Genomic DNA, 12139 nt, shown 5'->3' with positions numbered 1-12139 from the left:
TATTGGGGAGACCATAAATTACTCACTATTGACAATTAAATCATAAAAATGGGGATCATTATTCATAATTTTAATTGATCTTATTAGCATTAGAAGTTTTTTTTTGGGAAGAGGAAATGAAAAATGATTGCAGTAGAAAACTGTGTATGGTTCTGCATTAAGTAGAATAAGTAGATATGGGAACGTTTTAGAATGACAATATTAAAAGTTGGGAATGAAATTAGAATCCCATATATTGATTTACATATACTCTCTACAGCAAAGAATTCAGTAAGGATTAGAGGGAGAGTCAGTGAACTCCCCCTCTGCCCCCATGCTCCTTTCTCCTTTCTTAAATTTGGGATGAAATTAAAATCCCATATATCTTTTTCAATTCTTAATTAAATTATTCACATTGATCTTCTTCCATTAGTTTCAATAAATGGAACAGAGACCTCCATCTGTATATAAGCACCAGAAGAAGAAGAAGAAGAAAGCTACACACACACTGAAACTTTGTCTTCAACTAGGTAATCATCCATCCATCCATTCACCATCCTCCATTGAAGTAAGTCTTCTCTTCCTCCAATTCTTTTCTCTTTTCCCTTGTATATACATCATATGCATGCCTGTATGCATGTATGTATGTATGTGGTGGTGTGTTTTTTTTAATGATGCATGGAGATGTTGAAATGATGCAGGGCATTGAAGGGATGGGGAGGGGGAGGATGAACTGGGTTTTGCAGCTATGGTGGATGGGAAAGGTGGTGGCTCATCAGTTGTTGTTGGGTTTGGTTCCTGCTTGGTCTCTGCAGGAGAGTACTCCAGCAGCCAGGTTCTTTTCTTTGTTTTTTATTTTTTAAGAGTTATCTATTCTTCATTCTTGGTTCATGGCTAATTGTGTATGCGCTCATGGGTTTATGGGTCAAACTTGAAAAGCCCAAAAGTGGGTTTTGCTTTGCATTTCTTCACTTGGGCATGTTTGCTGCAAGCCTTTGTCACAAATTTTCTTTTTCACCGTTTTATATTTGCCTTTTTGATCTTTAGCATGCATGTGTGCAAAGCTATTACTATTCTCTTGCTTTTGGGATTTGACATATTTTGTTTTGGTTCTAGTTGCAGGAGGGTTCAAGAGAACAGCAATGGCAGATTGCCTAATGGAGTCCAGCTGCTCTTACAGCATCAGAAAGTAAATGACCTGACTTGCATTGGCAAATTCTTTGTTTGGAATTAAATTATTAAATGATTAGCCAAACAACTGAAGTGATTCAAATTGGAAAACCAAGTGTTACAATTTGCTGAAAATGTACTAGCCCATCTTGTATTCCTCCCAAAATTTGTAAAAATTGATATATTTTCAGGTGGTGATGGATAATGGCCTAGTTCGAGTCAGTTTGTCGGTGCCAGATGGTTTTGTCACCAGTTTACAGTACAAAGGATCGGATAATTTACTCGAGCCTGGCAATGACGAAGATGATAGAGGGTATGCACATGATGATGGTTCATTGATGAATGATCAAATTCAATTAGTTTCAGATTTATCTTTTCCTGGTCAGCAAAATGAAATCATTTTTTGTTCCATCTCAAATAGCAAAGCATCAAAGATACATCCCAAAAGAAATTACATGTTATCTAAAATTTTGCACAATGTTAATTTTATTGGTTCAAATGAGTCTAGGTATTGGGACATCGTTGGATACAACCCTGAATCTGAAAGCAAATCAGACAAGTAAATTTTCCCTCCTTGTCCCTTTTACTGCAAGGATTTGATCTACTACAATGAAAATGCTCCATTTTTCTAACTAGTATCATTTAAATTCCGCCTTGCAGAATAAAGGGGACAAGTTTTCAAGTCATAAAGAATGACACGAATCAAATAGAGCTTTCTTTCTTGAGGACGTGGAATGCTTCAGCTGGTGGTTCAGGAATTCCTTTAAACATTGACAAAAGGTGCACTGCCTCATTTTGAGAAAACAATTTTGAGGATATCACAGAGGACTAATGCTTCAATTCATTGGCAGGTTCATAATGCTGGCTGGCCAAACTGGGTTTTACTCGTACGGCATATACGAGCGTTTGCAAGGATGGCCTGACCTGGATATTGATCAAACAAGGATTGTTTTCAAGCTTAGGCAGTCCAAGTAAGGGGGACAAATCTTTTGCAATATAACATTAGCTGCTCAAACCAGACACTCTGGCTTGTCAGGGTGACAAATACTCAAATTGCCACAACATCACATTTAGCTATACAATATTCTTTATATAATTCTTTACATGAAATTTCACTCTCCCCGTTTCCTGTTTCTTGGGATTTCTCCATGTTTCTCAGAAGTTCTTTTCCCTGCCACAGTTTGTGCTTGATTATATATTTTCCAAATGATCAACAGTTGGGCTGCCAATTCACCACACTGCTCATAACCAAGTTGTTTGCTGCATGGGTTTCAGCAATCAAATGTTTTTTTTTTTTTCTTTGTAATTGGGTACTTAGGTTCCGTTACATGGCCTTATCGGATGAAAGGCAAAGGATAATGCCACAAGCTCAAGATCGCGAAGCTGGGAAGCCCCTTGCCTACCCAGAAGCTGTTCTCTTGTCTAACTCAACTAATGCAGTCTACAGAGGAGAGGTAGATGATAAGTACATGTACTCCTGCCCAAACAAAGATAATCGAGTTCATGGGTGGATATCCTACAACCCAAACATCGGTTTCTGGATTATCACACCAAGCAACGAGTTTCGCACTGCAGGCCCAGTGAAGCAGGACCTCACCTCTCATGTCGGCCCAACCGCCCTTTCTGTGAGTACCCCATGCCCTCGATTTGCCTCTTGTTGAGATTTAATTCTTTCTTTTCTTCCCATTGATTTTAATAAGTTAATGAGCGGAATGGTACCTTTTGATAGTTTGGGCTATGCATGTGCAGATGTTTGTCAGTGTACATTATGCTGGCAAGAGTACAGCGTTGCAATTCAGAAATGGAGAGCCATGGAAGAAAGTCTTCGGTCCAGTTTTCATGCATCTTAACTCTGCTCCATCTGACCAAACTCCCAGTTTGCTATGGAATGATGCTAAAGCTCAGGTAATTTACTTCGTAGCCAGTCTTCTGCAAAAAAAATGCAAATGATCCTCAAAAAAACTAACACCGCTCCATATTTACCAGATGCAGAAAGAAACTGAAAGTTGGCCTTATGATTTCCCACTTTCAAAAGACTTCCCTTATGCAGCTGAACGAGGAAATGTCACGGGTCAATTACTAGTTTGTGATCGGTACCTCCCTCAGCTTCCTCTGATGCTGACTCTTGACATTATTCATTATGATTGCGTTAAAAGCGCATTAATTTTTTTCTTTCTTTTTTCTCTTCACTTCAGATACATCAATGAAGAATGTATGCCAGGAGGCAACGCTCAAGTGGGTTTAGCTCTACCTGGAGACATAAGATCATGGCAAACAGAAAGCAAGGTTTGATTTAGATGCAGTTAAAATTTTCACATCTATTGATTTACCAACAAGATAAGCTATGTTGTCTTCACAGCTCTTTAATTCTCTCAACAAATGTCAGAGGAACCAATAATTCTCGACTTAGCCTTGAAATTATGTACCTATGTCTGTGTGTTTGTCCTCAGGGTTATCAATTCTGGACCCAGACAGACAAAGACGGGAACTTCTTGATTAAAGGAGTCCGAAGCGGGAACTACAGCCTGTATGCTTGGGTCCCCGGCATCGTAGGAGATTACAAACACACTACTAGTATCATCATCACCCCAGGTTTCATCCTTGAATCCATAGACTCATTGATAAGCATATGAAAAGAGTCATGAACTACATGTGCATTACTAGCTGGCTCAAATGCAGGATCAGCAATCAATCTGAGTGTTCTTAAATATTATCCCCCAAGACATGGTCCTACCTTTTGGGAAATAGGTATCCCGGACCGAACCGCTGCAGAGTTCTTCATTCCTGATCCGGTCCCGTGGCTCATAAACCATCTTTACATCAAACAAGACAAGTTAGCCCACACCAACACCATCACTCTTATGATGAACATTTCAGTTGATTGCTTAATTAACAGACGTTTCCTCGATTGACAGGTTCAGGCAATATGGCTTGTGGCAGCAGTATACAACTCTATATCCCAAGAAGGACCTTGTCTACACTGTGGGTGTTAGTGTTTACCGTAAAGATTGGTTCTATGCGCACGTTACCAGGTATTCGGTTCACCCTTTGGTGCCTCGCTCTATTTTATTAATTGAGAATTTCAGATTCTAATCCTGTATGCATTCCAGGAGCCTAGGAAATGATGAGTATCGAGCAACCACATGGCAGATCTTATTTGACCTCCAAAATGTGTCAAGTTCTGAAACTTATATGCTTCAGTTGGCGCTTGCATCGACTAATGGTGCTCGATTGGAAGTAGGAACTTAACTTTCTTTTACTTTTTACAAACTGATCAGCTACTCCATCTCAACTGTACTACATCTCTTTTGAGCGTTTGCGTTTGGAGAACATTGCATCTGATATTATTTCTATCTGTTAAGAACTTAAAGAATCAGAGAAAAGAAACTGAGTCAGATTTTATACGTTTGAATTGAATCAGAGATCTGTTGCAGAAAATACAACTGAGATTTAGAGACTACAACCGAGAGATAGAATACAACTGAAAATAGAGAATATGACTAAAAGAGATGTAAAATATAGAGCAGACTTGTGGTTTTTGTATTACATTTTTTTTTTGGTAAAAGAGGGGGCACCTCCAACCTTTATTAGAAAACCCCTCACTTATGACGAAGGAATACCGTAGTTCCAATCTTGAGACTTTGGGACAACAAAAGCAAATTCCAAGACCCTAAAACTAACTTAACCAACAAAAACCAAACCAAAAAATCAAAGACCAGCAACCAAAGAAGAAAACTAAGAACTAAACAACTATAAATGGAAAACAAACAAAACTCCAGCAGATAACACAAAACATCATGAGCGTAAAGAAGGAAAACCCTAACAAATCCAATCGAATCATTCCCCTGACTTGCTGAGGAAGATAATCCTGACAACTATATGATCGAGAAATACCATATTCACCCTGTTTGGCAAAAAAATTTGCACTTTTATTTGCCTCCCTGTAAACATGTTCCACTTTGAATTGTATGTCTCTCAATGCTAGCATAAGCTCTTCCCACAATTCCCATAAGTTCCAAACCGAGCACTTCCCAGAATTTATCCATTGAATCAACAAAGTAGAGTCACATGCAATCTCCACTTGATCAAATCCGAGATCTTTGTACAGATTAATCCCTAAAATAATCGCCTTCAATTCAGTCATGTTATTTGTTCCACCATAACCATGTAACTGAAAACTAACTATATCAGTTAACAGTTAAAGCTTTATTTGAGTCTTCTTTGGCTCCTTTATCTGCCTTGAGTTTTTCTTCCTCGGATTTTAATTCCAAGTTGTCAATGTGAAATGCTATACTCCAACAACCCCCCCTCACAATGAGTATGAATGTTAATAATGTCCATCTTGCGCAAATTAGGATGGAAAGGCAATGAACAAGGGGCTTAGTAAAGATGTCTGCTAGCTGTAATCGTGAGGGAATATAAAAAATATTTATAACATGCTGCTGTAATTTTTCCCTAACAAGATGACAATCAATTTGAATGTGTTTAGTCCTCTTATGTTGTATCGGGTTGGTGGCAATAGACAAAGCTAATTTGCTGTCAGTATATAACAATGATGGTTGAGGATGAACAACATTAAGGTCTTGAAGGGCACAGAGTAACCATTGCACTTCACATTTTGTGGCTGCAAGGGCTCTATATTCTGCTTCGGCGGATGATCTACTAAATGTGGCCTGCTTCTTTGATTTCCAAGAGATCAATGAATCTCCTAGAAAAATAGTATAACCAGTAACACTTCTCCTGGTATCTAAACAACCTGCTCAATCACTGTTAGAAAAAGCCTTCAACTGTAAATTTGAAGATGAAAAGAAAAATAACCCTTGGCCTGGTGTTGCTTTTAAGTATCGAAGTACACGAATAGCAGCTTGATGATGAGATATTGCTGGTTTAACAAGAGACTGACTAAGAACCTAAACAGAATAGGCTAGATCAGGTCTAGTAATTGTCAAATATAAAAGTATTCCAACTAATCTCTTGTAACTTGAGATATCTTCATAGATATTGGGATCATCTGCACTAAGTTTGATATTTGATTCCATTAGGAAAGCAGCTGGCTTGGAACCTAAAAGATCAGTGTCTTGGAGTAAGTCTAAAGCATACTTTCTTTGACAAATAGAAATTCCATACTTTGATCTAGCTACCTCCAATCCCAAAAAATACTTCAGCTATCCCAAGTCTTTGATTGTAAATTTATCATGTAAAAATGACTTGAGTTGCTGAATTTCAATTAGACAGTCACCAGCTAGAAGAACATCATCTACATAGACAAGTAAAGCTATGAAAGAATTAGCTATTTTATTAATGAAAAGAGATTGAGCCATCAATGAAAGCTACCTTGTTCTTGATAGTAAGAGCAATGGTGATCGATCGACTCCAATAAATGTAGTTGTCTTCTATAAGGATCTTAGAAACCAGTAAAGACCTTGGATTATCACTAGGATGAAGAAAAAATGGGCTTGAAGAATCATTAGAAGGATTTACAGGAGAATCATTTGATAGATGTGAAGAATCTAAAGAATTAAGAGGGTTTGCATCAAACATTTTATAAAGAAGATGCAAGAAACAATTGAATTAAATTCCAGAGCAGAATTGTCAATGTAGATTACAAGAAAAGAAATATATGCAGAAGCAAGAATTCAATATGATACCATGTTAAGAACTTAAATAATCAGAGAAAAGAAACTGAATTAGATTTTATATGTCCGAATTGAATCAGAGATCTATTGCAGAAAATACAACTGAGATTTAGAGAAAACAATCGAGAGAGAATACAACTGAAAATAGAGAATATGAGTAAAAGATATGTAAAATATAGAGCAGACTTGTGGTTTTTATATTACATTGAAGACCATAACCATGTAACTGAAAACTAACTATATCAATTAACAGTTAAAGATTTATTTGAGTCTTCTTTGGCTCCTTTATTTGCCTAGAGTTTTTTTTCCATGGATTTTAATTCCAAGTTGCCAATGTGAGATGCTATACTCCAACACTATCCTCTAGTTAAAATCCCATCATATAATTCAACTTAAGTATGCACCTTCAATCTTTAACATGCTAATGGCATTTTAATTATGGATTTTCAGGTTCGATTCAATAACCAAACAGCTCAACACCCTCACTTTTCAACAGGGCTAATTGGCAGGGACAATGCAATTGCAAGACACGGGATTTATGGGCTGTATACTTTGCATAATGTCAGCATATCAGGCTCTCAGCTTAATAGTGGAAGAAATACAATATTTCTAACACAATCAAATGGCGTAGGCCCTTTCCAAGGACTTATGTATGACTACCTCCGGTTTGAAGGGCCTCCTAACTCGAATTGAGGCAAGGAGAAGCCTCTTTGACTTCAATATTGGACCACTAAATTTGATTTTGATGCATTTATTAGGGCATGACTGGATAGCATTCCTACTAAATCTTGATTTGTGGCTACCCATTGTTGAAAAAGCTATGTAACAACAAGGAGGTTTGCCCAAAGAAATAAGGAAAAAATGTGGAAATGAGCTAGTAGCTCCACCTATTTGTTGTCACTGCTAATTTTAAATGAAAACTTTTATGTGGGATAAAGGTTGTTGTTGAAATCTCGAGTATCTGTGGGAATATGGTGTAAATTAAGGAAAGTGGGTAAATGCAGAAGATTGTATATTATTCTATAGGGAGATTGTTTCCTTGTTTAGAATATTTGATTGTATCATATATTGTAAGATTAGGATGTACATAATTCAGAATTCAAGAAATACAGAAATTCCATTATGTTTTCATGGTATTAGAGTTATGGTTTCTAAACCTTAGTTAGTAATGGCAGACAACGCCATCAACAGCACAACTCCGTCTTCTGATCGATTCCTTGACGTCCGCTCTCTATCCTAAGCAAAAACTGCAGTCGATGTTGGAGGTGGCAACGAGCATGACGTAGATGACATCTTCTGGACTAGCGATGCCAGCATGAATCAGGCGCACTGCCGATGTCATTACGAGATGCCACAGGCGGACAAATCTAGGATCCTGGCTGCATTGCCTGACGATGAGTTAAGGGTGAAGGCCACACCTCCCAAATCTATGCCATCCAAACACCTTCGCAACAAGATCGCCGGCTTCTCCACCCACCTCATGAAGCAGATCCAGAAGGGTCCCGTTCAGGGTATTTCTCTGAAGCTGCAAGAGGAGGAGCACGAGAGGCATATGGACTTCGTACCCGACGTCTCTGCCATCAATACCGAGGTGATTAAAGTCAACAAGGAGACCACTGACATGCTTGCCATGCTCAGCATGACGAATCTTCCCGAAGTTAGGGAGGACGAGTCGGTGGCTGCGCCAGTGCCGACTACTCCGTTCAACTGTTGAACTGGCGGACCCGGTAGGAGCATCAACTGTCGCACGGATCAAATCCCCTATAACCTCGCAGAGACGTCTCAGTTCACGAACCAATCGAACCGATGTGCTAAAAAAGACTACGGAGTAGAGAAGGAAAGACTGAAGCAAGACATTGACAGAGAGATTGGGATTGTTAAGGACATGGCGAAGTTGTAAAGACCGGAAAAATAATAGTAGTTAAATAAAGAGAAAAAGAAAAATTTTAAAGGAATAAAAGCAAGATTTGTCGACGAACACCCATTTACGGTTTGTCGACGAGTTACAGAGTCTCGTTGACGAAGAGATACTGAGAGGGGTAATTCCGACCCTTATGGATTATCGACGAGCTCATCATCTTCATCAACAAACTCTCTTCTCATGTTCGTCGATGAGTCGACGTGTCTCGTCAATGAGGTCACGTGGCTAACTATATATATAAGTGAAAAAACCAAATTTTTGACGAAAAAATCAGCTAAATCTCTCTCTCTCTCTCTCTCTCTCTCTCTCTCTCTTACTAGGTTTCGGTTTCTCTCACTTCTCTCTAGATTTTCGGTCTCGTTTCTCCCTGGGTCGACAATTAGAAGCCACCACGATAATCCTGGGTAGATTCTCTACAACCTAACCGAAACAAAATTTCGATTTGAGAAGTTTGAGGAATCATCCCAAAATCAGGGTAAGTAGGTATTTAAAGGTTATTTGGTCTGTAGGTTTTTTCTGAACCTAGATTTAGTAATAGATGTTATTATACTGGTGTTTGGGATGATTTATTTGAGTGTTGTGAATTCAGGGTTTTGGGATTTTTACTGCACGTAGATTAGGGAACCTAGAGGGTGTTCCCAAGAACCTAGGTAAGATGATGAATAGTTTATAATTCAGGAAATGTGAGTATGAAATTATTCTGGGAAATACAGTTGGTTGATAGGGAAATCTATATATGTGTAATTTCAAGATTTTGGTATTATGGATGCCGTGGGCGTGAGTTAGAAAATTAGTAGGTGAGTTCAGTTAGCCAAGATAAGGGAAATATGCTATGTTATAAAATTCAGGGATTTTATTAGTAAATTATAGTATTTGTTTATTAAGATACAGGGTATAAATTATACAGTTTTACAGATTTCAAAACATGAGTTGTATTAGTTATGTGGCTTGAGTAGATATTTGTATAATTTAGAATTTATATAGTTTTTTTTTTTAGAATATCATGATTTACAGTATTTTTACAAAGAAATATGCTTTACCAGATTTTACAGAATTATGAAATTCAAATATTAAACAGACGGATATTATACAGACAAATATATTTTACAGATAAATATATTCTACAGATAAATATATTTTACTGATAGATATCTTACAGACAAATATATTTTACAGATAGATATTTTATAGTATTTACAGAATACCATGATTTCGAAAACCATAACACTAGATATTACAGATTATTTCAGTCAGATATCACAAATTATTCAGTCAGATATTACAGATTATTTCAGTCAGATATTATAGATTATTCAGTCAGATATTACAGAATTTTAGATCAGTTTTATAGTGTTATATTTATTTTGGAATCGTGATGAAATTGTAAGATAATTATACATATTAGTATTATACTGTATCAAATCCTTGATGAATTATTTCAGTCAGATTAATTATTTCAAACAGATTCAGTCAATAGAGCACGGTACCGTTGCTATTTCATATTAGAGTGCAACCACATATCTCAAATAGAGTGTGGATTACCGTCAACTGTGCCTATGGATCGGAGGGATTGCAGTCTCCCTAGTACTCTGGGTTGAGGAGGCTGGTTTGACAAAGGAGATACCAGTACTGTGCCTTTGGAGGGATTGTAGTAAGGTCGAACTGAGGATTGATAAAGTATTTAGGTAACTTATCCTGGTAGACCAACCAAAGTTAAGTCCAGCCTACAGGGCCACACAACCCTGTCATGAGGGGTTAAATCATGACATACAAATTTCCAAGGATATTTCTTAGTTATTTACAGATTTACAGAATAATAGCAAATATTTTATATATATACAAATTTACAAAATAATAGAAGATATAATAACGGTATGAATAAATAGAAAACTCAGATAATACAATTGTATTTTAATCCATGTAGGTGTGAGATACACAGTATTTATATAATATCTCAGTTCAGTTATTTATCAGTAAATTATTTATGTAGACTCAGTTGTCACACACTAATAATAGCATATTTCATCTTACTGAGCGTTGTCTCAATTCAGTGATTTAACAATTTTTAGGTGATCTAACTAGACGAGCAGATCAGGCTCATAGGTAGAGAGGGTTTCTACACTACCTTGTATGTAGGGTAAGTGTTATTAAGGGGTTGTGTTTTTGAGTAGCATTCAGGAGTTTTGGGTAGAAGAGGCTGAAATGATGTGTAATTATATATGTATGTTTTGGGAAATATTGGATTCTAGTATTGTAACAGGCATGGATGCTTTTATGCTTTTCGCTGCATAGGTATGTTATTTTGTAATTAGGGATTTCCTAAGAGCCCTTCTGGGGCTTTAGATGTTATAGAAGATAGTACAGGAGTATCAGAGTAAAATGATTGTTAGTATATTATATATATTAAAAAAAATAGTATGAATTTCAGGTCGTTACATTTTGGTATCAGAACCTAGGTTGCTAGGCTCTGTAAACTCTAGAGTACAATGGAAAACAATACCAGAATAATGGAATGAAATTTTGGAGAAGGATATAACAGAATATCAATGAGTTAATTTTGGGGAACTAGGACGAGAATTTAGGGTTCTGTGCTACAGTCTGGAAGCAGGAACTTCGAGGTGGTTTCTGTGTTTTTCCTAGGGCGACGATTTCAGGAAAACCATAGTAAACTATCGTCGGTTTCTTTTTCTATATGGTGGGACTAGACCTTAAATTAGAGATAGGAGGTGTGGGGGATATTTTAGTTAGAATAGTATTACGAGGTTTGGATTCTCAGAATAATTTGTTAATATTACAGGATGGAACCTGGAGGTAGTAGTGCTCACGCTAGCGGTGATGATGGTGCAGGGCCCTCTAATATGGGCGGCAGAGACTCAGATGTTGTTTTATGCAGCGTAGCTTAGCAGGTCATGGTTGAGATTGCACAGAGCTCCAGGGAGCAGGGAGGTCCATCTGTAGTGCAGGGGTGTATGATAGAGAAGTTTATGAAGATGAACCCTCTAGCATTTTCAGGAGTACCTGATTCTGCAATTATCGAGAACTGAATGCAGGAGATAGAGAAGATATTGACGGTGCTCCACTGCACTGATGAGGAGAGGGTTCTTTATGCCACGTATAAGTTGGTAAGGGAGGCCGAGAAATGGTGGACAACTACTAGATTACTGGAGAAGCAAAGACCCATTCCAGTGCCTATGACCTGGGTTCGATTCAGAGACATATTCTTCGACAGATACTTTCCTGCCATAGTCAAAGAGGCTAAAGTACAGGAGTTTCTGAGTTTGAACCAGAGATCATTGACAGTTCAGCAGTATGCTGCAAAATTTTTTGAGCTGTCACGATTTGCTCCATATGTAGTGCCAGATGAAGCTAAGAAGGCCGAGATGTTTAAGAGGAGCTTGAGGCAAGACATATACAAGAAGGTGGCAGTTCTAAA

At 37.6% G+C, this 12139-nt stretch overlaps 2 protein-coding genes across 2 annotated transcripts; both read left to right on the top strand.

The window, feature by feature from the left end:
• Nucleotides 1-421: 421 nt before the first annotated feature.
• On the top strand, nt 422-7478 carry LOC131166058 (probable rhamnogalacturonate lyase B). The gene is made up of 16 exons (XM_058124294.1): nt 422-547; nt 681-814; nt 1096-1168; nt 1341-1462; nt 1658-1708; nt 1810-1929; nt 2001-2120; nt 2468-2774; nt 2899-3054; nt 3136-3242; nt 3345-3435; nt 3492-3741; nt 3829-3982; nt 4065-4181; nt 4260-4386; nt 7236-7478. Exons 1-16 carry the CDS (start codon nt 422-424, stop codon nt 7476-7478), a joined length of 2298 nt encoding a protein of 765 aa, XP_057980277.1.
• On the top strand, nt 6834-8635 carry LOC131166936 (small ribosomal subunit protein eS17w-like). The gene has a single exon (XM_058125587.1). The coding sequence runs from the start codon at nt 8101-8103 to the stop codon at nt 8497-8499; it is 399 nt and encodes a 132-aa protein (XP_057981570.1). The 5' UTR covers nt 6834-8100; the 3' UTR covers nt 8500-8635.
• Nucleotides 8636-12139: the final 3504 nt, after the last annotated feature.

Source organism: Malania oleifera, chromosome 1, assembly GCF_029873635.1.
Source record: "Malania oleifera isolate guangnan ecotype guangnan chromosome 1, ASM2987363v1, whole genome shotgun sequence".
NCBI lineage: Eukaryota > Viridiplantae > Streptophyta > Magnoliopsida > Santalales > Ximeniaceae > Malania > Malania oleifera.
The sequence above is the reverse complement of the archived record's forward strand: the minus strand, read 5'-3'. Positions and strand labels throughout refer to the sequence as shown.

Bases quoted from the DNA above. Each gene is read 5' to 3' on its own strand.
- LOC131166936 (XM_058125587.1), top strand. From the start codon at position 8,101: ATGAATCAGGCGCACTGCCGATGTCATTACGAGATGCCACAGGCGGAC.
- LOC131166058 (XM_058124294.1), top strand. From the start codon at position 422: ATGGAACAGAGACCTCCATCTGTATATAAGCACCAGAAGAAGAAGAAG. The intron at 3,436-3,491 runs GTTTGATTTAGA...CAACAAGATAAG, and splicing joins CATGGCAAACAGAAAGCAAG to CTATGTTGTCTTCACAGCTC. The intron at 4,182-4,259 runs GTATTCGGTTCA...TATGCATTCCAG, and splicing joins TTCTATGCGCACGTTACCAG to GAGCCTAGGAAATGATGAGT.